General features: G+C 41.3%; 2 protein-coding genes across 2 annotated transcripts in view; one reads left to right on the forward strand and one right to left on the reverse strand.

Moving 5' to 3' along the window:
* rbm28 (RNA binding motif protein 28) overlaps positions 1-26,620 on the reverse strand; it is an 895,251-nt gene that overhangs the window by 452,343 nt on the left and 416,288 nt on the right. The window lies entirely within an intron of this gene.
* Positions 1-26,620, forward strand: part of LOC308091787 (voltage-dependent calcium channel subunit alpha-2/delta-1) — a gene marked incomplete at both ends in the record, with an annotated part of 157,911 nt that overhangs the window by 65,222 nt on the left and 66,069 nt on the right. The window contains 4 exon segments of the mRNA XM_080437508.1: positions 14,650-14,781; positions 18,108-18,177; positions 21,446-21,496; positions 22,069-22,168. Of these exon segments, the coding sequence (XP_080293634.1) occupies positions 14,650-14,781; positions 18,108-18,177; positions 21,446-21,496; positions 22,069-22,168 (353 nt within the window).

Raw genomic sequence — 26,620 nt, forward strand, 5'->3', positions numbered from 1 at the left:
CTTTTGGACCGCTGAGATACCTTCTGGCCCGAGCGCTACACCGGTCACCTCTCCTCTGACCCTAGAGAGAGACAGAGCAGAGAGGAACACATGTCACACGTGTGTCACATGTTCAAAATGCAAATGGCTTCACGTAATGAGAGTTTTGACCCACGTAGCCCTGCTCCTCTCTCATAACGTTGGCTGGTTGCCCTGACTCCTCCCACCCTCCCTGTAAAGAATGCAGTTTATTGGTTGGCCTGTAATGAGTATGCATGGGTTCGGTCAGCTGCTGGGACCAAGTCACCGCCAGAGCCTGACCTCAGCTATAGTGTGTGTGTGTGTGTGTGTGTGCGCGTGTGTGTGTGTGTGTGTGTGTGTGTTCTCACACGCACAGTCACACACACGCAGATAGGAGTGCGCATGTGCCTTAACCCATTTAGACCGGGAAAAAATCTGTGTAATTTTCAGATTTCTATGGCTATTCAAAAATAGCAGATACAGTATACAAGCTCACCGAGTGCCGCACTATGAGCTTGTCGATCTGCTATTTTTGAAAAATCGTGAAATATTTGGGCAAATCTTTAAATATATATATACATTTTAACTCAAATATTAGCTTCTGGGAGTCCCTGGAACAAAATATTTTGAGATGATATATAGCAACATAAGTGTAAAAAAAGAAAAGATGAGTTAAAAAATGTTTTTTTTTTTTGTAACTTTTGTTACTATATGTCAGTGGTTCTCAAACTTTTTCCATGTCAAGGACCCCAAAATGTATATGTATTTGGCCACGGACCCCCATCTCAAAATATTTTTATCCAGGGACCCCAGAAGCAAAGATTTGAGTTACAAATGTTCGCTTCAAAAAATATATATATTCAAAGATTTGCACACATTTTCAAGATTTTTGAATAGCCAAAGACATCCAAAAATTACACCGATGCGTCCCCGGCCTTAAAGGGTTAACATTGTACGCCTGCATGTCGTACCGTGGCTTTTGTTTTGCTGGGAGCAAAAGGAGAGAGACAGCAGATTCATACGTTATGGAGGTTTCAGAGCTCTCCAATTTGATCTGAACCCTATAAAGGTTCCAGGAATAGCCCGTGCTCAGCTCCAAGAGGGGAAAATTGGATTTTCCGGGGCAAGTGGGAGGCAAGTTTATGGAACCTTCAGTGGAAGAACCTTATGTGTGTGTGAGACCCGTGTAGGACACAGAGAAGAGCGGTGATATTAACCCTTTAAGACCGGGAACGCATCTGTGTGTCATTTTAAGATTTCTTTGGGCTATTCAAAAAATAGCAGATATACAAGCTCGTAGCGCGGCACCGAGTGCCGCGCTATGAGCTTGTAGATCTGCTATTTTTTTTTTATCGTGAACATTTTGTGCAAATCTTTGAATATATATTCTACAAACGGTTTAAAAAAAAAACTTTTATGTTGCTATAATATCAGTGGTGCTCCAACTTTTCCATGTCAAGGACCCCCCAAATAATATGTATTTGGCCGCGGACCCCCATCTCAAAATGTGTTGTTCCAGGGACCCCCAGAACCACAGATCGGAGTTAAATTTTTTCGCTTTAAAACGTATATATATATTCAAAGATTTGCACACATTTTCAAGATTTTTCAAAAATAGCTTGTAGATCTGCTATTTTGGAATAGCCAAAGAAATCTAAAAATGTCACAGATGCGTTCCCGGTCTTAATGGGTTAAGATGACGGAAAGACCACATTAGTCCGAATGAGACTGGGTGTGTGAGTGTGTGTGTGTGTAGGGCGTAGGCTTGTGTGAAATGGTAAGATACGGGGAGAGAGAGAAAAAGAGGTAATATGATTGAATGGAATTGTGTTTATCCCTCACCTTGGTTCATATGGCTTCTTTTTCGCAGATGGAAATTCATATATGCAATATGTTGCGCAGCTTAGGGCTAGGTTCACTTTGAGAAAATTCATCTTGAAGAACAAATAATATTCCTCAAAGTTCTCTGAGTGAGGCACACTGTGTGAATCTGAGATGAGAACCAATTTGGGTCGTGTCTGACAAGGTCAGCACCCATCTAATCTTTAAACCCTTCTTTTTTTGGAGGTCCATTTCTGCATGCCCAGACGAATCTCAGCTTGGTATTCTGGCTGTGGTTGATTTCATTAAATGAAATGTAGACAAACTGATTTGCATGAAGGCAATTAAAAATTTCCCCGGTCCCCTCCACCCAGCCCCGTACCCAGGATCGGGGTGCCTTCGGCTGGGTAGAGGGGCGGCGTGAGGCCCCTGCCCTGGTTCTTTTTGAAAAATAAAAAAACGCGCCAAGTGTCCAGGGCCCTTTGGGAGCACGGCCTCTGCCTTCCTGCCTCAAGGAATTTTCCCACAGGTGCGTGGAGGGCCGACTGGGGGTCCCCTCCACCTAGCCCCGTACCCAGGATTGGGGTGCCTTGTCTGGTTAGAGGCGGGCGGCATGTCGCCTGGTTCTTTTTGAAAATTCCGAAAGTCCAAAGTACCACCAGGTCACTGCCGAGGGGGTCCCTTCCACCCAGCCCCGTACCCAGGATCGGGGTGCCTTGGGCTGGGTAGAGGGGCGGCGTGAGGCCCCTTCCCTGGTTCTTTTTGAAAAATACAAAAACGCGCCAAGTGTCCAGGGCCCTCTGGGAGCACGGCCTCTGCCTTCCTGCCTCAAGGAATTTTCCCGCAGGTGCGTGGAGGGCCGACTGGGGGTTCCCCTCCACCTAGCCCCGTACCCAGGATCGGGGTGCCTTAGGCTGGGTAGAGGGGCGGTGTGAGGCCCCTGCCCCGGTTCTTTTTGAAAAATAAAAAATCGCTTTAAGTGTCCAGGTCCCTCTGGGAGCACGGCCTCTGCCTTCCTGCCTCAAGGAATTTTCCCGCAGAGAATTTTTCCCCAGATATTTTTCCACCGGAGATCCGGAGTGAGTAGAGAATGAAAATGGTCATTCGGGTGATAGAGAGCAGCAACATGACATCCTGTGTGACACCACAATGATAGTGGTGCTTCCAAGCTGATTCAAGTCCCGCCATTCTTAAACTAAGGCGGCAGTGTTTTGGAAGCAGTAGTGGGAGACAGCTGGGCCCACACGTATCCATTGCTACATCTGGGAACCGGGGAAAATGGCGTGAAAAGGTGAAGACCTACCACACGGCAATGGACCCAGCTGAACCTCCTACATACTGGGGTCGGCCGCTTCAAATTATCTATGAAGAACTGGGGCTTGCAGCGCAGCATGCGAGTGCGGCGAGCCAGACTGCCGAATATATAATTACCATCTGCCCCCTATACAGACCAGAAGCTGGCCTCTTCCATGATGATGATGATAAGCAAAGACTTAAGCCTGGCTTTACACTGTGATCTGTCATGTAACTTTGTATATTATAATTTTTTTAATACAATTATAATAAACAAATATTAAACATAATATACACATTATTGTAATAATACAAAACAATTTTGGATTATTAACTTTAATGGAATGATTCACCCCAAAGAAAAACATGTTTATCACCAGTTTATTCATACAGATGTCCAGTGGTGTAAAGTAACTAAGTACATTTACTCAAGTACTGTACTTAAGTACAATTTTGAAGTACTTTTACTTTACTGGAGCATTTCCAATTGTCTATACTTTTACTTCTACTCCGCTACATCTCAGAGGCAAATATTGTACTTTTACTCCACTATAATTATTTGAAAACTTTTACTAGTTACTTTGCAGATATAAATTATTTCATTATAAAACATACATTAACCACTTTAGCCCTATTTTATACCTAGGCTATTTGAAAATAGCCGATCTACAAGCTCACAACGCGTCGCATTGCGACACGTTGTGAGCTTGTAGATCTGCTATTTTCTAACATTTTAGTACTTTTACTTTTGGTACTTTTAAGTACATTTTGATACCAATACTTTTGTACTTTTACTCTAGACAATTTTTAATTCCGGACTTTTACTTGTAACTGAGTACTTCTACATTGCAGTATTGATACTGCAAAAAAGTAAAACATTTGAGTACTTTTTCCACCACTGCAGATGTCTAACATTTACATTTAGATACCTTTGCTTGGCAGCTAACAGCGCCCTCATTGTTGAAGTTCTTGACCTCCTCACTGACCTCCTTCAATGTTGTGAAGGTCTCTGTTTTGAGTCTTGCACCCACACATTTAGTCTGTTTGGGTCATGTGTTTTTCCTTAGAATATTGACAAGCATTGGTGCACTGATCTCTCTCTTCATATTTTCTGACACTCATGATTATACAAAGTAGTCATTGTGCCAAGAAAACAATGACGTATTGACACATCTGAGGAGTGAATGCAAGAGAACAATATAACTCTTTGACTGCCAGAGTGATGCTGTAATAATGTCAACCCACTGCCAGAGAAAAATAGCTATTTTTTACTGTACCTTTGAAAAATCATGAAATATTCTCCATGACCTCCGTCCTCACGGTGATCGGCTGCTTACACGCACAGGGTTCCCGTAGTATTGGGGGGAAAAATATATATCCGCTTGCGGCGATCCATTGCACAGCTGTGGCCATTTCAATCAGGCTGTTTTTTTCCATAATAAAGCAAGAGAAACGGAGATATGGCCGTTTCCCCGCAGGAAGTAAACAGGAAGCAAACAAGCTTTTATTTTGTAAAATTTCTGTCATTTCTGCTTCTCTCATTCACTCGCTGTGAAGGGATCATCCATAGGCAAAAGAGATAATAATAAGACATTCAATACGTAACTACAGTGACATTTCAAAGATGATTAGCTTGCATGAAAACATTATGGCATAATAAACATAATATCAATCTAGCTAACGCAGTGGAGTAAACTATCACATTGAATGTGATGCTTTGCCTCTTTGATCATTAGTTGAGCCACGGTGAAGGAGTGAGGGTGCATCTAATATAATGAGGCCGTCTGTCTACATGTCTGTCTATATCACTCTGTCCGTTAATTTGTAGCGTGCTGCAACTCAGTTATCCACACCTCTATAGGTTGCCTTGCTTTTGAATTGCCTTTTGTAACTGTCAAGTTGCATAGACTTTATGTCATTGGATTTACAACCTGCAGCTAGTTGCAGCTAGCCTAACCATGCCTGAGAGTGAGGTTGAACATCAATTGTATTCGAAGGGTTAGAAATGCCTTAACCTGCCGCACGTGTGTCTGTAAATTATATGGCATGAATCCTTCACTATCCTGTTGAGATTAAGCCATCATCGCCCTGTAGATTCTCCGTGGCATCAAAGCCGACGCCGAATGGAGTCAGGGAATTCATTAGTGTCAGTGGCAATACGGGTGTCAAGCAAATACTCCTCTCCCTTATGGCACGGCGGTGAAGCTAAGCTTATTAAAATGATCCCTAACACAGGTCTACTCACACAACCACTTGGAGACGGGGAATAAAGCATATTGGTTTCATTGGCTTTTTCGATCTTTATTGAGGGTGGAAGGGCAAAAACAAGCCAACTAAGAACACTAAGGATAATGGATTACATGTTCTCCTGTCGAGTTAATTAGGATCCCCATTAGCTGATGCGTAACATTTAGCTAATCTTCCTGGGGTCCACACGTAACATATAACATTTACATTAAACAAGACAAATACAAAATTGACAAAGTCATTATAATTCCCTATAATATTATAATAATAGAATAATGAATAGACAATGATATTCTCAGACAATAATGCTGTCTGAGGGAAAGCATAAAAAGGTAACATATTATGTTCCCTTTTCGTGATCATACACAATCCTGATCCCAGGATTTCTTTAACACATAAATAATAATAATAGTAAATAAAGCATAATTTAAATAAAGAACTGCCTACAGTACATGCTATTCCTGTCATATCAAACAAATACAAATAAAATAGATTAATCCTAACAGTGTGTGCGTGTGCGTGTGCGTGTGCGTGTGCGTATGCGCGTGCGCACGCGCGTGTGTGTGTGTGTCAAAGACAGCTACATGTAAAACGTGTGCATTACAACCTTTGTACTGCTACATGTCTTGATTTAGTTTTTTCTTGTGCAATCTGTTCTGGCAGTGCGTTCCATGCAACCGATACAGCACTGTGTGCATTGCATTTACCATGTTCTGGCTTTAGGGACTAGATAGCGACCTCTTGTGGCATGTCTCGTCTGATATGCATGAATATTGGAGCTAAGCGTTAGTTGATTATATAAACATTAACCCATTCAATCCGGGAACACATCACTTGTCTCTTTAGATTTCTTTGGCTATTCAAAAATAGCAGATATACAAGCTCATAGCGCGGCACTGGGTCCTTGGAACAACATATTTTGAGATGGGGATCTTTTGGCCAAATTCATATTATTTTGGGGCTCCTTGACATGGAAAAGTTTGAGAAACACTGACTATTAGCAACTTACGTTTTTTTTTTTTAAACGGTTAGGATTTAAAAGACATTTGTAGAATCCCCAGAAGCAAAGATTTGAGTTACACATGTTTAAAAATATATATTCAAAGTATATATGTTCAAACATTTTCACAAATTTAAAAAAATAATCACAAATGTTCACTTTTTTTTTAAATAGCAGATCTACAAGCTCGTAGCGCGGCACTCGGTGCCGCGCTATGAGCGTGTAGATCTGCTATTTTTTAATAGCCAAAGAAATCAAAAAATGACACACGGATGCATTCCCGGTCTTAAAGGGTTTAACAAGTAGGCTATTGCAGGCTAGCGCATTAATATTTCTTAAAAAGACATGGAGTGATACTGTCAGCCGCTCCGGGACTGCCCTCCAGCAGAGCGTATCATGCATGTTGTTTACATTGGACCTTGATGTACACTGAGCCGGCTGAAGCTCTCCCCGGTCCCTCTTCTTTGCACCCTGCCAATTCATTGAGCAGCTGTGTCCAGATGTGAGAGAACTCACCAGTGTTGAATTTGACAGCAAATTTTCTCACTAGTCTTTTGAATGAAATTCCATTTAGTTTTCATATTTTAGTCGCCTGAAATGTTTTAGTTTTAGTCTAGCTTCAGTCGACTGAATGTCATAAGATTATAGTCGATTAAATGTACAGTTGATTTAGTCGACTAAAATGTATTTTGGCGGTGCGTTGATGGCGTCATAATGGCTGATTTTACACTTGGTTGCATGCTGAAAATAGCCGATCTACAAGCACACAACGCGTCGCAGCGTGACGCGTTGTGAGCTTGTAGATCTGCTATTTTCAGAGCGCAACACCCGATCGCAACCAAACATAAAATGACTTGTCTTTTAGTTCTACTGGATCTCTTCTCCACTAGTCCCTCACTAACATTTTAGTCTAGTTTTTATTTGTCAATATATTTAGTCTTTGTCTTCATCATCATCATAGCTTAGTTTTTTATTTCGTTTTTATTTCGTTTTCGTCAGCGAAAAAGGTTAGTTGACGAACATTTTTCGTCATAGTTTTAGTCGACGAAATCAACACTGGAACTCACGTCTCAATGACTTGTTTGGTCAGTTGCGGTGGTAGAAACATTGAGCACCTCTTTATGACAGATATATTCCTCCCCATCTTTGCAACCACTCAATCTATTATGTCTCATCCATGACATATTGTTATCTATGTTGACACGTACAGTAAAAGCTTTGTTTCCACTACCTGCTTGACGGTTGCATTATTAAGTATCAGGTTCAACTGCGGTTTAGAGGTCAATGAATTATGTGTGCCGAATACAATGCTTTTCGTTTTATTTATATTTAGGACTAATGTGTTGCTAGTTTTGATTGATTGATTGAATACTTTATTAGACAGAAATGTACACAGCACGAGGTACAGTCAGACATTTAGGCTATAAGGATAAAACAAAGAAGTCCAGGGGACTTGTTTCCATTGTGGGCCTATGTATTCAATTAATCAACATAGCATAAACTTTACACAAAAATACATAACGTCAACAAATATAACCCATTTCAATACTGTTTTCAGTTCTTTGTTCACAATGTCAGTTATCTCACTAACTGTGGGAGCACGTGTCGTCGCACATTTGCTTTTTCAAGAACCAATGGGAAATCATTTGAAAAAAAGGAGAAGAATGAAGGGCCTAGTGAATTTCCCTGTGGAATTCCAATCGCAACGTGTCTGTCATCTGAGAAGCTGCCATTAAAAAATACTCTTTGAGTCCTATTAGAAAAAAACATGCTTTCTAACCATGATAATGCCTTTGGGGCAAAACCATAACACCTGAGTTTATTAATCGTTCATGGTCAATCACATCAAAGGCAGCGCTATAATCTAATGATACGGCTCCCACCATATTCTTCCTGTCAATTTCTTTCAGCCAATGATATGTCATTTGTATCAGTGCTGTGGTTGTTGAGTGTCCCTCCCTATAAGCATGCTCGAATGATCTGATTGTTAACAGAGAAATAGCATTGTATTTGGGTGAACAAATGTTTTTCAAAAAGTCGGCTGTTAAAGGCATTCTTAGGTAGTGGAATAACTTCCCAAAATTTGGGGGCAAATATTACCTTGGAGACTGGTAATATTTGGAGAAAAAATTATATATTGGAGAAGCGATATGATTAGCCACATTCTTTTTAATCTTACAATCTAGATTGTTAATACCAGGTGGCTTATCATTATTAATAGACTTCTTTACTTACTTTGCACAGCTCTAAAGTTTTTATTCTTCATAATGTGTTCTCTGATATTTACTTAAGATGCCTCACAACTAGATTTTGGCATTCCCTGCCCTAGTTTTTCCACTTTTCCTGTAAAATAATCATTAAAATAATTGCAGATGTCTAGTGGTCTGTCTGTCTGTCTGTCTGTCTGTCTGTCTGTCTGTCTGTCTGTCTGTCTGTTTTGTCCTTCAATGCAGCCATGCTCTAATAGGATTTTTTCTATAGAGAGAATATTCCATGTAAAATACATCTTCATATGCAGTGCACACATTTGTAGGTTGCCGTTTGCTTATTAACACTGGCTGGGATGGTGTAATTTCCACTTCTTTCCTGCTAAAATGTATAGTTAATGAGGGCGATGCTATGTGTACACATACAGACACGGTACACACACACACACACACACACACACACACACACACACACACAGGCACACACACATGCATGCACACACACACACACACACACACACACACACACACACACACACACACACACACCCCTGGCAACTGAGGCTTCATTAACTCCCCTCCAGAGCCATGCATGCAAATGAACAGTGTTTGCTTTGCACATCAATGAACCACGTCACACGTAATACAGGAGATCAATCTATCTCCATTCCTCTCTCTCTCTCTCTCTCTCTCTCTCTCTCTCTCTCTCTCTCTCTCTCTCTCTCTCTCTCTCTCTCTCTCTCTCTCTCTCTCTCTCTCTCTCTCTCTCTCTCTCTCTCTCTCTCTCTCTCTCTCTCTCTCTCTCTCTCACACATATACACGCACCCACATATGTACACACACACACACACACACACACACACACACACACACACACACACACTGTACTGCATTCATACATACTACAGACACTGTATAGACTACTGTAATGGCTTTCATGACTACTGATTTTTACTAGCTGACAAATTTGACCTACTAGTAGTCGACTAGTCAATGTTTACCTATTATGTAATAATAAAGACGCAGAGAGCAGAGTTCTAGGTAACAATGCAAATCGTATTTTGTAAAACGGCGAGTTCATTCTACATGCATCTAACAATGTAGTAGTAGCTTATCACTGTTTCTGAACATTAAACAAAAATAAATAGTAATTAAACAAAAACAGTTAACAAAATATAAGCATGAGTTCTGCAGCTCTGGGGCACGGAATTCCGCAGTAGCTGGGTTGCCATGACAATGGACATACACACAGAAACGCATGTTTGAGAACGTTAAACTGCAACAACGGACAACAGCATTTCACAATTGCCACAATCCACATCCATTTTAACTGCTACAATAAGGAATGGAAACTGGACTTACCGAAATCACTGTATCTGCCGTGTTGTTAAACAAAGTAACCAACAAATCCAGCTGTTGGTCAATCAATAGGCTAGGCTAGGCTACTCGCAGTCATTGTCCTCCTCATTTATTATGCTCACCCTGCCTTCTTTTTGGTTAGCGTAAAGACAGACGTGGGAGGGATGCTAACTATACTTGACCGCCAGTGGTGTAAAGTAACTTAGTACATTTACTGAAGTACTGTACTTAAGTACAATGTTGAGGTACTTTTACTTTACTGTAGTATTTCCAATTCTCTATACTTTTACTTCTACTCCACTACATCTCAGAGGCAAATATTGTACTTTTACTCCACTACAATTATTTGAAAACTTTAGTTACTAGTTACTTTGCAGATATAAATTGTTATATTATAAAACATACATTAACCATGTTAGCCCTATTTTATACCTAGGCTATTTGAAAATAGCCGATCTACAAACTCACAACGCGTCGCATCGCGACGCGTTGTGAGCTTATAGATCTGCTATTTTCAAACATTTAGTACTTTTACTTTTGGTACTTTAAGTATATTTTGATAGCAATACTTTTGTACTTTTACTCAAGTAACATTTTGAACACAGGCCTTTTACTTGCAACAGAGTACTTCTACATTGTGGTATTGATACTCTTACTTAAGTAAAAAATATACGCTGCCGAGTGACTGTGTTGTGTTCCCTACGCGGCGCCGCTGTCTTGTGGAAGCGGCCGGCCGGGTGTTTACTCTTCAGATGGTTCTACATACTGTAGCAAACGTATTGCTGTTGAACTTAAAGGAGAATTCCGGACAAATTAAGTGTTATCTTTGATGTCTCGTTACTCACCTAGCGACGTGAAAAGTGGCGTTCTTTTTTTCCATATATTCCCCTGTCGTCATTTTTTAAACCCCCTCCGTTGTCATAATGGGAGCGCGTGGGTAAGGGAAATTCGTCTATTATAACCGACGCAAAGTTGTTTTTTTCTCTACTAGTATTCATAGTAGAGTCTCATGATAGTCAAACATGCGTTGAAACTATCTGCGAGGCTGCCGTCAATGGCGAACGATTTAACACTGGTTGCTTGTTTCCAGATTCTGGCAACACGAGTTGCCAGGTTCTGGAAAGAAACAAGCATCCAGTGTTAAATCGTTCGGCAGTAGCGCTAGCCTCTCAGGCTAGCTACTCTCATGTTTGACTATCATGAGACTCTACTATGAATACTAGTAGAGAAAAAAACTACTTTGCGTCGGTTATAATAGACGAATTTCCCTTACCCACGCGCTCCCATTATGACAACGGAGGGGGTTTAAAAAATGACGACAGGGGAATATATGGAAAAAAAGAACGCCACTTTTCACGTCGCTAGGTGAGTAACGAGACATGAAAGATAACACTTAATTTGTCCGGAATTCTCCTTTAAGTGTAGTCTTACACAATTCGAGCCTGTTTAGCGGGGCCCTCGCCTGCTGCTGTGTTCTCTACCATGTTTGTTTATGTGTTGTACACCGGATGTTGGGTATGCAGTGTGGTAGTAGTGTAGTGTGGGGGTGACTGGGTAATATGTTCCGTTTATAATGTTTGTACATTTGAAAAAGAAAACTGTATAACTGTATAATCTAGTTGAAATTAGCTTGCTACCTTGTAGGCCTACATTAAAAAATCAACTAGTTGACTAGTACCAACAAGGTCGACTATTGGTTATACTAGTTGACTAGTTATAAAGTCGACTAGTTGGTGAAACCCTTATTACATGTACTCCATACAATCAAATACCACACGCATGGAGTAGGACAAAGAGCGATAGAGACACAAAGATACATAAAAAAAGATAGGGAGGGAGAGACAGACAGACAGACAGACAGACAGGATGGAGCTGGGAGCCCATGCACGTGTTGTGTCCCCATTCATCATGGTAGCTGTGATGTGACAACAGTTTGGATCTCAGGCCTGTCTGGCTGCTGTGTCATTACATCCATAATGCCTGTTACCTCTCACAACACGCTGCATCAATCACACACGCACCGGCACACACACACACACACACACACACACACACACACACACACACACACACACACCACACACACACACGCACACACACACACACACACACAGATAAACAAACACACACACGCGCGCACAGACACACACACACACACACACAACACACACACACACACACACACACACACACACACACACACACACACACACACACACACACACACACACACACACACACACACACACACACACACACACACACCACAGCCTCTTCTTGAACGCTCATGGACTTCTGTATGCCACAGCAGAGGACCTATACCCTCCTCATGATATGATAATAATTATAATTTGGTCCCCATTCCTTGGGGTGTTTTTGGCACATAAATGAAATTGGTCCTCTGAATTTTTTACCCATTCTAGGTGCAGTGAGCAGCCATTAGTGTAGCGCTCAGGGAGCAGTGAGGGTTAAGTGTCTTGCTCAGGGACACATTGCTGAGGCCTGAAATCGAACCTGGAACCTTTGGAACCTAGGCAGGTTCTCTAACCATTCAGCTATGGCCTCAAGATCAAAGGGAAATGATTGCTGCTACCCTAAAGGCTCTCTCGTAAAAAGAGCTCTTGTATCTCAGTGGGAGTTCACCTGTATAACTAAAGGTCAAATAAAAAGGAAAAAAGGGACACCAGTGGGAAAGGTGAGCAGTTTCAAGTACCTCAGTGTGCACATTGCAGACAATAGACAATGCACACAGAGACTATGGCAAATAAGTGAAATCATTTTACTCTGCTACCACTCAGAGAGCACCCTGACGGGGACTATCACTGACTGGTACAGGAATAGCTACTCCCAGGACTTGCAAGCCCTGTGGAAGGTGGTGCGTTTGGCTGAGCGTACTACGGGGACTTCCCTCCCCTCCGTGCAGAACTCATGCAATAGCAGGTCTTTGAGCAAGCGCATTGCGGTGTCACAAAAAAAGATATATATATATACACACACAGTGACACTATAGGCCTATATACAGTACATATATCCTATATTAAAATTGGATAATGGGAGGGCAGGCGGCGGACCAGGGCCATGTCATTATGACTCAGACATAACCATAAACAAACGCGATGCGACCATACTGTATAGGCAGGACCACGGCCACATCACTCTGACTCAGACATAACTGTAAACAAACCCGATGCGCCCATATATAGGCAGGACCACAGCCACGTAACTGGGACTCAGATGTAACCATAAACAAATCTGGTAAGCCCATATATACAGTAGGCATGTCACAATGCCTCGGACGTTACCATAAACAAACCAGATACGCCCATATATAGTCATATATGGAGATCCGGTTGTCCAGAGCCACAGATCCGACCACTATGCCCATATATGGTGATATGCATACAGTATATGGGGCCGACCAACTTTAAACTTGGCGTTCACATCGACAAGGAGTCGAGGAGTTCGGTGCCCGCCGCCGAGTAGTTCGGATATGCGGTTGTTCAGCACCGCCCATCCGAACGATATGTCCATATGTAGGCATATAGATATCCAGTTGTCCAGAACCACCGAACCAACCGATATGCCCATATATGGACATACCAATATATGGGCGTATACTGACATCAGTGATATCTATATATATATATGGGTATAAAAGGGACATGACAGATACTATACGTGTTTTGTTCAATGTTTATGAGTCCTGCATCTCACTGTGTGTGTGTGTGTGTGTGTGTGTGTGTGTGCGCGTGATTTGTTCAGCGTTTATGAGTCTTGTGTGCGTGCGTGTGTGTGTGTGTGTCTGACTCATCTGTTGTGCGTCCTCTGTTGTTGCATCGTGTTTGTCATTAAATATGTAGCCATGTGCATGACCACAATAATTGTAGTATTATTACAATACTACAGTATTATTATCTTGCTGTTATTTTTTTTATTGTTAGCACAGTCATGCGGAGCATGCTCAACCAAAATTATGTTGCTTGTACTTGTATGAGTGACAAATAAACCCCTTTGTGTATTTGAATCTACATTCTTGACATGCTCCTGCTTGCCCATGCACACAAGAGTAACTCATCAGAAATGTTCCAGGTGAACAGTGCAACGCTCCAGTGTCACTTTTGTCAGTATGTGTGAGTCATTACCTTCCGGAATTCCATTAGTCGAAAAGTTGACACTGTAAAAAGTGGCGACCCTGCCGGGCACGTCGCAGCGGGGCGCGCTATTTGCTCACGGTTCCCCTTTTTTTTGAGGGATGACAGTGAGAGTGTGCACGTGTCTGAATCCTAATGAATGTGTAAATGCAAGACATCTGTGGCACGCTGCTTAGTTCTCCCACAGGGCTCTCTGATCTCTGCCAGTGTGTGTGTGTGTGTGTGTGTGTGTGTGTGTGTGTGTGTGTGTGTGTGTGTGTGTGTGTGTGTGTGTGTGTGTGTGTGTGTGTGTGTGTGTGTGTGTGTGTGTGTGTGTGTGTGTGTGTGTGTGTGTGTGTGTGTGTGTGTGTGTGTGTGTGTGTGTGTGTGTGCGAGCATTTACACAAGAACAGGGAGGAAATTGATGTCAATCTGTTTATATCAGACGTTTATATCAGTCTTTTGGCAGGGCATCAATCAAACCAGACATGTCCATTCTTTCACAAAATCACAGATATTGCAATTCTTGTGCCTCTGTGTGCGTGCGCGTGTGTGTGTGTGTGTGTGTGTGTGTGTGTGTGTGTGTGTGTAGCCACCATCGTGTTGAATGAGCTGAATTGGACGTGGGCCTTGGAGGATGTGTTTAAGAAGAACCGGGAGGATGACCCCACGCTGCTCTGGCAGGTGTTCGGTAGCGCCACAGGCCTGGCACGCTATTACCCAGGTACTACACACACACCATACAATACACTACTACCCAGGTACTACACACACCATACAATACACTACTACCCAGGTACTATACACACCATACAATACACTACTACCCAGGTACTACACACCATACAATACACTACTACCCAGGTACTACACACCATACAATACACTACTACCCAGGTGCACATCATATACAACACATAACACACTACTACACAGGTGCACACCATACAACACATGACACACTACTACCCAGGTACACACACACCATACAACACATGGCTCACTACTACCCAGGTACACACCATAGGGTATAGCAGTGGCGGCCATTTTGTGGTGCCACAGATCGAAAGCCCATTCATTTTCCCCATAGAGATTTCTGAAAATATTTATATTAATTATTTTAACCCTGGAAACAAGCCATCCAGGCTCCTGGTGAATCATGCCCATAAAACATTTTATTCTGTGTTATTGTGTTGAAAAAGAAATAAAAATCTATTATTCCAAAAGATTTTAAAGAGTTTAAACAAATTAATTACAAATAATTCCAATATTTCATTAAAAAAAAGAAAAAAAGAAAGAAATCATAAAATAAAAAAAAGAAGTTTAAGAAGTAGTGAAAATAGCAGATCTACAAGCTCGCAATGCCCCGGGCAAACGTCTAATTTCTCTTTTGGGTCTTGAGCTAAAAAGTTTGGGAACCACTGCCATACAACACCTGGCTCACTACTACCCAGGTACACACCATACAACACCAGCAACACAATGCATTAGAAACATACTTAATCACAGACACATTTCTTTGGCAAAGATCATAGTGTATTATAATTCTCATAGTAGTAAAACATTATAATAATAAAAAATGTTTTGTATTATATAATCATATAAATAATGCATTATAGTGTGATTATGAGCCTTATAAGTGGTCATTGGGTGCTCAAGTAAAGTAATGACATTCAAACATTTAGTTTGTTGTTTTTGCATAGATTTAAGGCATTTTTTTTTCACTTCACTTGTATTACAACTATGAGAATTTGAATACACAATATGAAGTATTATGATACTTGACATTATTAGTCATTGTAAAGGCTTTAAAATGTGTTATATGAGTACTTATGAACGTCTATAACTGTAATTCTAAGCAGATTACTGTATATAATGTGACCATATAAGAATGTATAAACTGCAGAATCATGGGTATTTATGAGCTCTTATAACGATAATTACTCAGTGCTATAAGCAGTACTGATAATGCATTAGCATGCACATCAGTATGTTTATTATGTAATATAGACGTGGGATGCACGCACACACACACACACAAAGCGTTTTGGTTGGCAAACCAAAAGGGGGCTGTGGCGACAGGGAATTAATGGAACCTCGACTGATGATGAAAATCTATGCGATGCACCCATATGTACGACACTGCAGCAAAATGACAAACAAAAAAACGTAGTTTTGTATCTATGTAACTGAATTTTTTTAATTGGATTAAAGATGAAAGTTGAAAGATTTTCCTGGCACGGTATAAATCTATATTATAACTTGTATACTCATGCTTTGTTGACTTCTCCATGTTTTTTTGGCAATGAGCAGCAAAGACCAGCGGAAGCAGCTTGTGTCTAAGATATTGATGGCACTCAAAGGATGATGATGATATACATATATTTATCAATATACACACACACACACACACACACACACACACACACACACACACACACACACACACACACCTATATAATATACACACTTCCTCTCTCTTTGTGATGTTGCGCTCTGCTATTAATCACCACCACAAGCGGTCAGAGGATATATGCACGAGTTTGCTTTCTTCAAGCGTCAGCAGGCATATATATATATCAGCTCACTAATAATCGCAGGGATGCATACCGATTGTGCACGTGGCAAGCCTCAAATAGCACTCCATCCCAGCATATTGTCTCTGCCTATAACCGTAGTTATTTCTATTCATGATTTGATTTATGATTCATGCTTTTTTTATGGGGAGATTTTTAGGTCTAATATTCATGAGGTTTCATTGGTTTCGGAGTTGTCCTCTCGGTATGCAAAGTAGGCAGTCCCACTTTGCTCGCATTGACTTCTCCTTGATGACTCTCTCTCACTGATAATGCTAGAGATAAAAAGCCAGTGGTTATTGTCATAGCCGGTGATTATGTTTTTGGTCTCTTTCATCTATTTCATCTCATGCTCCTGCTGTTTACAGCTTCATGAATAATGCTAACTGGTATAAAGGGAGCTATCATGTACTGTAAGGGGTGTTTAAAAAAAAGAAAGAAATAAAGAAGCCTTTGTACGGTTTATTAAGCAAAGAAGCCCAGCATAACAAATAATTAGGTAGTTGGTCGTATTATAGTTTCGTCCTCCATAAAAACCATGACCTGTTTAAACCACACATATTCAATTCTGGCTCTTTGATGTCACAAACAGGCTCGAGTGCTGTGGCAAACACAGCAGTTCATGCACACGTCAGTATTCCAAAAACCTTTTTTTTATTTTAACTTTTATTTGAATCTTTAATGTGAAAAACACATCAACTATTCAAACATGACTGAATTGCTGGATTTGAAAACGGTGAATTCTGGTGTGTATCATGCTGGTTGGATTAAGCTGTGGGAGAATTGGATGGCTTTAATGGGTTAAAGCCAAACACAAAACTAGATTCCTGCAGAGCCATGCTGTAATACACAGGCTGTAATACACAGGCAAACGCTTACAGAGGCCAAAACAAGATGTGTGAGGGGGAGATGGAGTGAGTCCATAGTGGCCAGTTGGTATGCTTCCTGGTGAGTGACCCAGCTGCCCAGCATCTCTCCTAATGACTCTGCCCTGCTCTGTCTGCCATGCTGATGCAAAAAGGAAAACACTAGAGACACGCGATAACAACAACACTACAGAATATGTGTTTTTAAACCGAAGCTAACCGCTAACTTGAACTCATTAAGACCTGAGGCCGATTGTACAAATGTCCTATGCATCATTAGTTCTCAAACGTTTTTAATTAAAAGAATATTCAGCATTTTTCAAACAAATTCACTATTTTTCTAAAATGTTCAAAAATAGCAGATGTACAAGCTCGCAGCGCTTGTACAATAGCTTGTATATCTGCTATTTTTGAATAGCCAACGCTAAAATCTAAAATGACACAGACGCTTTCCCAGTTTAATAAAGTTCATGCTTATGTCGATCTAGAGAACATCACATGAGATAAGATAGCAGAAGAGAATTAACTGAAATTGGACTGATCTGGTCCATGTTTTTACATGATGTACTTCATTGAAAACAAGTCTCTTTTTTGCTCTCCACTCCAAGCCTCCCCATGGATGGACGCCCGCAAGACGCCCTCTAAGATAGACCTGTACGACGTGCGCAGACGGCCGTGGTGAGTTATGGGCACAAACGCAAACGCACAGGGTGGACAGTAGGACAAAGAGTCAAATACTCAGCATCTCATTTTTCAAAATTCTTCGATGTTTCAAAAATAGATCTTTGAATTGTATAAAATAGGGATTAATTGGTTATAGTAACTCAGGATTTTATATGCATTGTCTGAATAACTTCACAAAAGCACAAAATACAACATACAGTACAGAAAAGGACAGCGGTCGAAGAAGTACTCAAATGTTTTACTCAAGTAAAAGTATCAATTACCGCAAGTAAAAGTTCGGTATAAAACATTTACAAAAGTACAAAAGTATTGTCCACAAAATGTACTTAAATTACCAAAAGTGTAAGTACTCATTATGCAGAAATGTCCCATATCAAGTTTTCCAAATATATAGGAATCTTTTTCAAAATAGCAGATCTACAAACACACAACGCGTTGCATCCCGACACGTTGTGAGCTTGTAGATCGGCTATTTTCAAATAGCCGAAGTGTATATAGTGCTGAAGTGGCTAATGTATGTTTTGTAATAATAATCAAAATCTAAGTAATTAGTAACTAGTAACTAAACGTTTTCAAATAATTGTAGTAGAGTAAAAAGTACAACATTTGGCTCTGAGATGTAGTGGAGTAGAAGTAAAAATATTGAAGTAAAGTAAAAGTACCTCAACAATTTATCTAAGTACAGTACTTGAGTACATGTCCTATGGTGAGGTAGACCTTCACTCTCTCAGACATGTCCTTGTGGGATTTGGGTAGGAGAGCATATATCAAAGGGATGACTCCCAGGAAAGTGCATCATACAGATGGTAACTTGTATAGTACAAAATATCAAAGCTTCCTTTGATTCCATAGTTCATAATTAGAGGCTAGATATTTCTTTATACATGTCATGTCTCAAGAATATACACAGTAAAAATACTGCTCATTTTTTAAGTTGGAGTTAAATTAACACTGAGGATTGTACTGTGTACAAAAGAAACAAACAAAACAAAAACATATTAGAGAAATCTTTTCTGCCCTATAGGGAAGTGAAGTGTCAGTTCTTAGTGTATGTTGAAATAATGTGAAATGCATGTGATTTATTTTCTGTATGGGACTCTCAGGAAACGGCATGGCAGCTTGCAGGATCATTTGAACAGCGCCAATTACCACAGCCTTGTGTCATTCCCTCGTTAATCCGTTAAGGCCGGGAACGCACCTGTGTCATTTTTAGATTTCTTTGGCTCTTAAAAAAAATACAAGCTCGTAGATCTGCTATTTATTTTAAAATCTTGGAAATTTGTATAGTAGTATATATTTTTTTTTTTAAAGTGAACATGTGTAACTCAAATCTTTGCTTCTGGGGATTTTACAAATGTCTTCTAAATCCTAACAGTTTTTTTTAAATAACTTAGGTTGCTATGAGTGGTTTTCAAACTTTTTCATGTCAACGACCCCCAAAATGATATGTATTTGGCCGCAGACCCCCATCTCAAAACATTTTGTTCCAGGGACCCCCCAGAAGTAAAGATTTGAGCCAAGTTGAGGAAAAAATATACATATGCAAATATTTACACAAATTAATGTTCAAGATTTGTCAAAAATAGTAGATCTACAATCTCATAGCGTGGCACTCGGTGCCCTTGAGCTTGTTTTTAATAGCCAAAGTATGAAATAATGATTTAAGTGGTTACACAGATATGCGTTCCCGGTTTTAATGGCTTAATAATGAGACCCTGTCCCACAGCAGTACCCTTTATTCCACATCACACACATCTCAGCACTTGCTGGTGAAGTTCAAACAATTCATATAGAACAACGCCAATGTGCAACGCTATATCAATCAAACTAACAAGCTAAGCTCTTAGTATACCTCTCCTCTGGAAAGCCCTGAGTGATATATCGTGCCGACAGACACCCAAACAGCTCCCGTACAAATGACCCTGACTGTGCATCAATCAGCTTTGTTGCAAAAGAGGACGCGTTTGACTAAAAATGTCTTTGTCTTCCCCCCTCTCTCCTTTCCGGGTACTAAATCAAAGTAATATGTGTAATGTCCGCGAGTGAAAGATTGCGCCGGTGACATCACAGCGGTCATCTTCCCCTAGATTCTGAATTAATGACAACGACGGACGGTGATTTATATGATGAACGTGAGCAAAAAAGACTACATGGGTGTCGGAGCCGTTATATGAGGGTGGGACAAGTCCCACCCACCTTTTAAAGTGTTTAATTAAAACCCCCCACACCCTACTTTACCATGTTCAGAGTACTGTCAGCACACATTACACATGAGCACCAAAGTCACTAGAATAAATATTGAAAAAAAAAACTGCTTTTCATTTCTTTGTCACTGTAGAGTAGGCTAGGTTTTATGTTTGCTCCCCCAGACAACATGGACAGGGGTGTCTTTCTTTCTTTCTTTCTTTCTCCCTTTCTTTCTAAGAGGATGAAAGTAACTCCTACGGTATTAATCAGTTGCTAACTAACAGACGAGTCCCTTGTAATGGGCAGGGCTCCACATTTTTTGACAAAAGCCTGGCCGGCCCCAAAACTGTGTCACTTTGTAAAATAGTTTTCAGTTTCTTTGATTTCTGTCCCGCAAGCTAGCGAACAATGTGATGCACCATATTTGAAGATCAATAATAAATTAAGCTTTGGTCCCTTTTGCATAGAGCATCGAAGTCCTAACGTCACTGCCGCTAGAGGGCGCTATCCCCCTTAGGTGTTGAAATCCCCATAGGGGAATCTTAGATCGCCTCATATAACCCATTAAGACCTGAGGCCGATTCTACAAAATGTCTTCTAAATCCTGTTTAAAAAACTGTTTTTTGAAAAAACGTACTTACTTACGTTAGTCAGTGATTCTCAAACTTTTTCCATGTCAAGGACCCCAAAATGTATATGTATTTGGCCACGGACCCCCATCTCAAAATATTTTGATCCAGGGACCCCCCAGAAGCAAAGATTTGAGTTTTTTTTTTAGAATTGTTTGCCTTAAAAATGTATATATTCAAAGATTTGCACACATTTTCAAGATTTTTCAAAAATAGCAGATCTACAAGCTCATAGCGCGGCACTCGGTGCCGTGTTATGAGCTTGTATATCTGCTATTTTTGAATAGCCAAAGTGTAAAATAATGCTTTTTAGCTCAAATCTAAAAATGACACAAGATGCTTTCCCGGTCTAAATGGGATAAGAAGAAAAAATAAGGGGGATAGCGCCATCTAGCGGCAGTGACGTCAGACTTCGGTGCTCTATTCACGCACTGATCTCCCTGCAGGTACATCCAGGGAGCGGCCTCGCCTAAAGACATGCTGATCCTTGTGGACGCGTAAGTTGCAGTGTTGATTTTGACAGCAAATGTTTTATTTCGTTTTAGAATAGAATTCCATTTAGTTTGAGTCATATTTTAGTCATCTGAAATGTTTTACTGTTAGTCTAGTTTCAGTTGACTAAATATCATAAGATTGTAGTCGATTTGAGTTGATTTTGTCGACTAAAATGTATTTTGGTGGTGCCTTGATGGCGTCGTAATGGCTGATTTTACACTTGGTTGCATGCTGAAAATAGCCGATCTACAAGTTCACAACGCGTCGCAACCCGACGCGTTGTGAGCTTGTAGATCTGCTATTTTCAGAGCGCAACACCCGAGCGCAATCAAACATAAAATGACTTGTCTTTTAGTTCTACTGGATCTCTTCTCCACTAGATCCCTCACTAACATTTAATCTAGTTTTTCGTCTATTATTATTTTTTAGTCGACGAAATCAACACTGGTAAGTTGTCCTGATTGATCCGCAATGATCAAATGTTATGTTTTGATCCGAAATGATAACGAGTTAAATCTCACAGAAGCTAACCTGAATCTGCGGTGGCAATGTTTTTGTGTTGTTATTTTCTCAGGAGTGGCAGTGTGTCTGGCCTGACCCTCAAGCTGATCAGGACCTCTGTCAGCGAGATGCTGGAAACTCTGTCGGACGATGACTATGTCAACGTGGTCTACGTGAGTGTTTTGTATTGTTTTTTTCTGATTTGATGTGGGTGAAAGCCACATGTACTTGGCAAGCAAGTGTGTGGCTGATGGGTTCACTGTAAGAGATGCTACGGAGAATGACCGATTTACAATGAACACACACACACACACACACACACACACACACACACACACACACACACGTGGCACATCCACACACCTATGAAAAAACACACACGGGCAGGGCAGGGAGTTGGATGAGAAGTAATGAAATATGGATTTCTCCTGGGTTTACCACTCTGAAACAGGTCTGTAATGAAATCCCCATCGCTCTATTTGGTGTACAGGATTAAAACTCTGCACTATACCATGCCCCTACTCCGACCTAACAGGTCCCGTTTTCTCTCTCTGTGTGTGTGTGTGTGTGTGTGTGTGTGTGTGTGTGTGTGTGTGTGTGTGTGTGTGTGTGTGTGTGTGTGTGTGTGTGTGTGTGTGTGTGTGTGTGTGTGTGTGTGTGTGTGTGTGTGTGTGTGTGTGTGTGTGTGTGTGTGTGTGTGTGTACTCACATATGCTGTGTGTGTACCAATCTTCCAAAAGCGATTAAAACTCCCTCCGTGAACTGTTGCCACCTCTTTACCCCCCAACTCCACTGCCTATAGTCAGTAAAGTCGGGGAAACACACATTCATCACCACCACCCCACCCCCCATGACCTGTCCACACACACACCAGGGATTCCGTTAGCCGGTATTTACCGGCCATTGACCGGTAAAATGTTTAATTGGCTGGTAATTATAAACACCACCGGCCACCGTGGCTGGTTGGGAAAATGCTGTTATTAGGCTATTTTATCATTTAAGCCTATTATTAATATTATTATTTGCATAAAGTAGTTGGCTACAACCGTTACAATCATAATCATTTAAAGTTTATATCATTATCTGACTGTGTGGTTTCATTCCGACAGCCTGCTCGGCTGCTGCTGTGCGCTGCAGTTATAGAATAGCCTATTCGTTGTACGATGGTGTCGCGCGTTGAAAATATCAGAGTTACAAGCTCACAGCACGTCGCAACGCGCCGTGGATATTATGCAAGCAGTGACTGTCTGTCTGCAATGGATAAAGTGGTGAAAGTTGGTGAAAGCAACTATAGAGGCAAGTAATCAACCTCGCGCAAGGCCACATATATCATGACATATTAACGTTAACAAAACAAAACAAAACCTACTTTTGCATATCAAGGTTGAATGAGAATCGATGTAAAGCCCAAAATATATGTTAATGTGTTTATACTGTGCGACGGTGTTGCGCAGCGAAACCACAGCCTGCAGGGTAATTAGGACTCGCCCCAAAACACCCTCGCCCCCATTTTTCAGGCGGACCAGCGGTTCTTGTATTCTTGTATTTGTTTTACTGAGGATAAGGGTAGAAATAGGTTTAGGATTAGGTATAGTTTTACTGAGGTTAAGATTAGGAATAAGGTTAGGGTTAGGCATAGTTTACTGATATGTTTAGGAATACCAGGCGAATACCGCCGGATTTTCCCCGGGGCGACTGTGTTTTGGGGCGAGTGTTTTGGTATTCGTCGTGCAGCAGTTCACTCATGCCCACTTTATTCATTTCATTTTTGGCAAGCGACATCTCTGCATGATATAGACTATAGTAGATCATATAATTTTGTAATCTATAAAAACAGGAACAGATTGCATCTGTGATAAAGTGGAAAGAAGCGCAGCTCTAACGTAACGAGGTGTAATGAGCCCAATCAGTTGGGTGCATGTATGCAGTGCAAACACGCATGTGACGTTAATTATAATATGGCCGGTAAATGTATTCTTTGGCCGGTGAAATATAATCCTGCCGGCCATGGTGGCCGGCCCAAAAAATGCCTAGCGGAAACCCTGACACACACACACACACACACACACACACACACACACACACACACACACACACACACACACACACCCCTGCCCATGTTCACCTCCACGACCTCCCCCCACGTTCACCTCATGGGGATTCTTCACTATCAACACATGCAGTTAGAGGGTTTAAAATTGTATTAATTCATTAATTCATTAATGGATTAATTAATAATTACTCAACATTTTCCCATAAACTGATTGTAGGTCCATTATTACTTTGACTCATGTGTTAGCGAAGAGCGCCATCTAGCGTAAAAACTGAAAAACAGAAAAACACACAACGCGGTCTGGGCGTTGGAAAAAACACGTCTAAAACACATCAATGGTGGAGAATGAGTTAAATGCAGGGTACTCTCTACTGACTGTGGGGCTGACCGAAATTGGCAACCAACCTGAAAATGAATTTTCTGTTTATTAGAGTTGGAGAGATTGGGCAACCCCTGTTACTGAAAAAAAAACACTATATAGCAATGATGAGAAAACAAGTAAGAAGCGCGAACGCGGGAAGCGAACGCAATTTTTTTTAAATAAATATGAAAAAAAAAGATTTAAAAAAAGTAACCAATAATTATTTTTTTTTAAAATACAAAAAAAATCTGCGTTAAAAGGAGCATCTTAGAAAAATACAAATTCACTAAAAAAAAACTTTGAATGTTTTTGAACAATTCAACAAAGTGTTTGAAGTGCCTGTTTCACCCACTTCCGGGGGGCGGAGCCAAAATCCGAGCCCGAAGCATTTGTTCGTAGACCCCCACTTAGGGAAACTTAAGTTTCGGAGCGATTCGGGCACTTTTCATTTAACATGGGGTTTCAATGGGGAGTTTTTAGGAGCCTTCTCCGGGGCGTGGCTTCCGGGGGAAGGGGCGGGCTTAAACGCAACCTTGACAGGTGTGTTCAGTTTTGACAGGTGTGTTCAGTCTAAATTGGACATTTACTTATCTCAGAGGAGCTGCAGGCAGGCAGTGCACACAGACACACACACACACACACACACTCACAAGCCGAGCACGGTTTCAAAGTAAGCTCCACTTGCGCTGCGTTCGCAATAATATATATTTTGGGTGGGATCGGTCGGTGGACCGTGCCGCGGCCCCCGTTGTCGGCTAGTAGATCGCCTATTTTCACTATTCAGCATACGACAAGGTATATAGAAGTCTTAAGTGGCTAACAATGAGGACTTTACTGTGCAGATGCACCATACCAACACACTCCATGGTGATTCTACGGGCATCAGTTCAGAATCTGCTGTCGGCTGTGCTTGTGATTAAAAACAAAGAGAGAGAGAGAGACCCAACGGGTTTGCGTGTGGCCGAGATGGCCTTCTGTGGAGGTGTTTATGGAGAGAGAGAAGGAGAGAGAGAGAGAGAGAGAGATCTTTATAGAGATTGGAGATCCATCTCTTTCAGCACAGAGCCGGAACGTTCAGGCTCTCTGTGTTGTTCTCCTCCCTGCGGACTCTTTGTCTCTCACACAATGTATTCTGTTACACGCTGGAGTTCTGATCCAGCCTGGATGTCCAATTATTACAGCCTGTTGGGAGCGTTGAGCGTGTGTTTGTGTGTGTGCGTGTGTGTTTGTGTGTGTGTGTGTTTGTGTGTGTGTGTGTGTGTTTGTGTACACGCTCGTGTGGGCGTGGTGAGTCAGACAGAGATTGAAAGATATTAGCTCAAAGGGAGTTTAAATTGGCTCAATTTTGATGTGCTTTTCTCAAGTTCAAAGTCGTTGTCAGCCTGACATGTGACACCATGGGCTGAGAGGAGCACAAAGGAGAGCACGTTTGGGGCGTGGTGGTCTCGCAGTCGCAGATGTGTTGCAGAGGGAGGCATGCAGGGTGTGGGAAGCATTGAAAATGGGTAGTAGGCTATACTGCAACTACCCCTATTTTCCATGGATCCCTATTCTTAACCAGTAATATTTATTTGTATGACAAACAAACATACATCAACAACAATAACGAACGTGACACGGGTCAAATAACAACAATAAAAATTAAGTGTGCAATATTACAAACCTACTGTATGCACATATTTTGAGGGAGAGACCCTGTTAATGAAAACTTAAAACAAATTTGGCATCCAGTTTTGGGCCAGCTGGCATTTTTGGCAAAATATTAAGTAAACTAACTACGCTACTGCAAGTGTCCATGTTGTCTGGGCAGAGCAAACATAAAACCAACAGATCATAAGCCAGACAAACAGGTTCTTTACTGGTAATTAAAGGCAATACAAAGGTTTACCTCACGCAGGAGGGAATGAACACAGGACAGGGAAAAGAGAGGACAGGCCAGGTCTAGTCGTGACACAGATCTATCTAAACACACTAAGGTACCAGCTGAGAGTCATTATATAGGAACACAGGTAATCAGCCCAAAGGGCCTGCAGCCGGGCGTGCTGCGGGTTCAGGGCTCACACTCAAGGCACAGAGTCACAGAGGAGGAGGGGGGGCGGGACCGAAGGCCTGCACTGTGACACAAGCGTAGACAGCGGCACGTTTGTGTTTGTGTGCGAGTTCTATGTGAGAATGTGCATGCAACCTGGGTGCACGGTGCAGAGTGCATTG

Source organism: Gymnoscopelus braueri (genome assembly GCF_963280865.1).
Source record: "Gymnoscopelus braueri genome assembly, chromosome: 9".
Taxonomy (NCBI): domain Eukaryota; kingdom Metazoa; phylum Chordata; class Actinopteri; order Myctophiformes; family Myctophidae; genus Gymnoscopelus; species Gymnoscopelus braueri.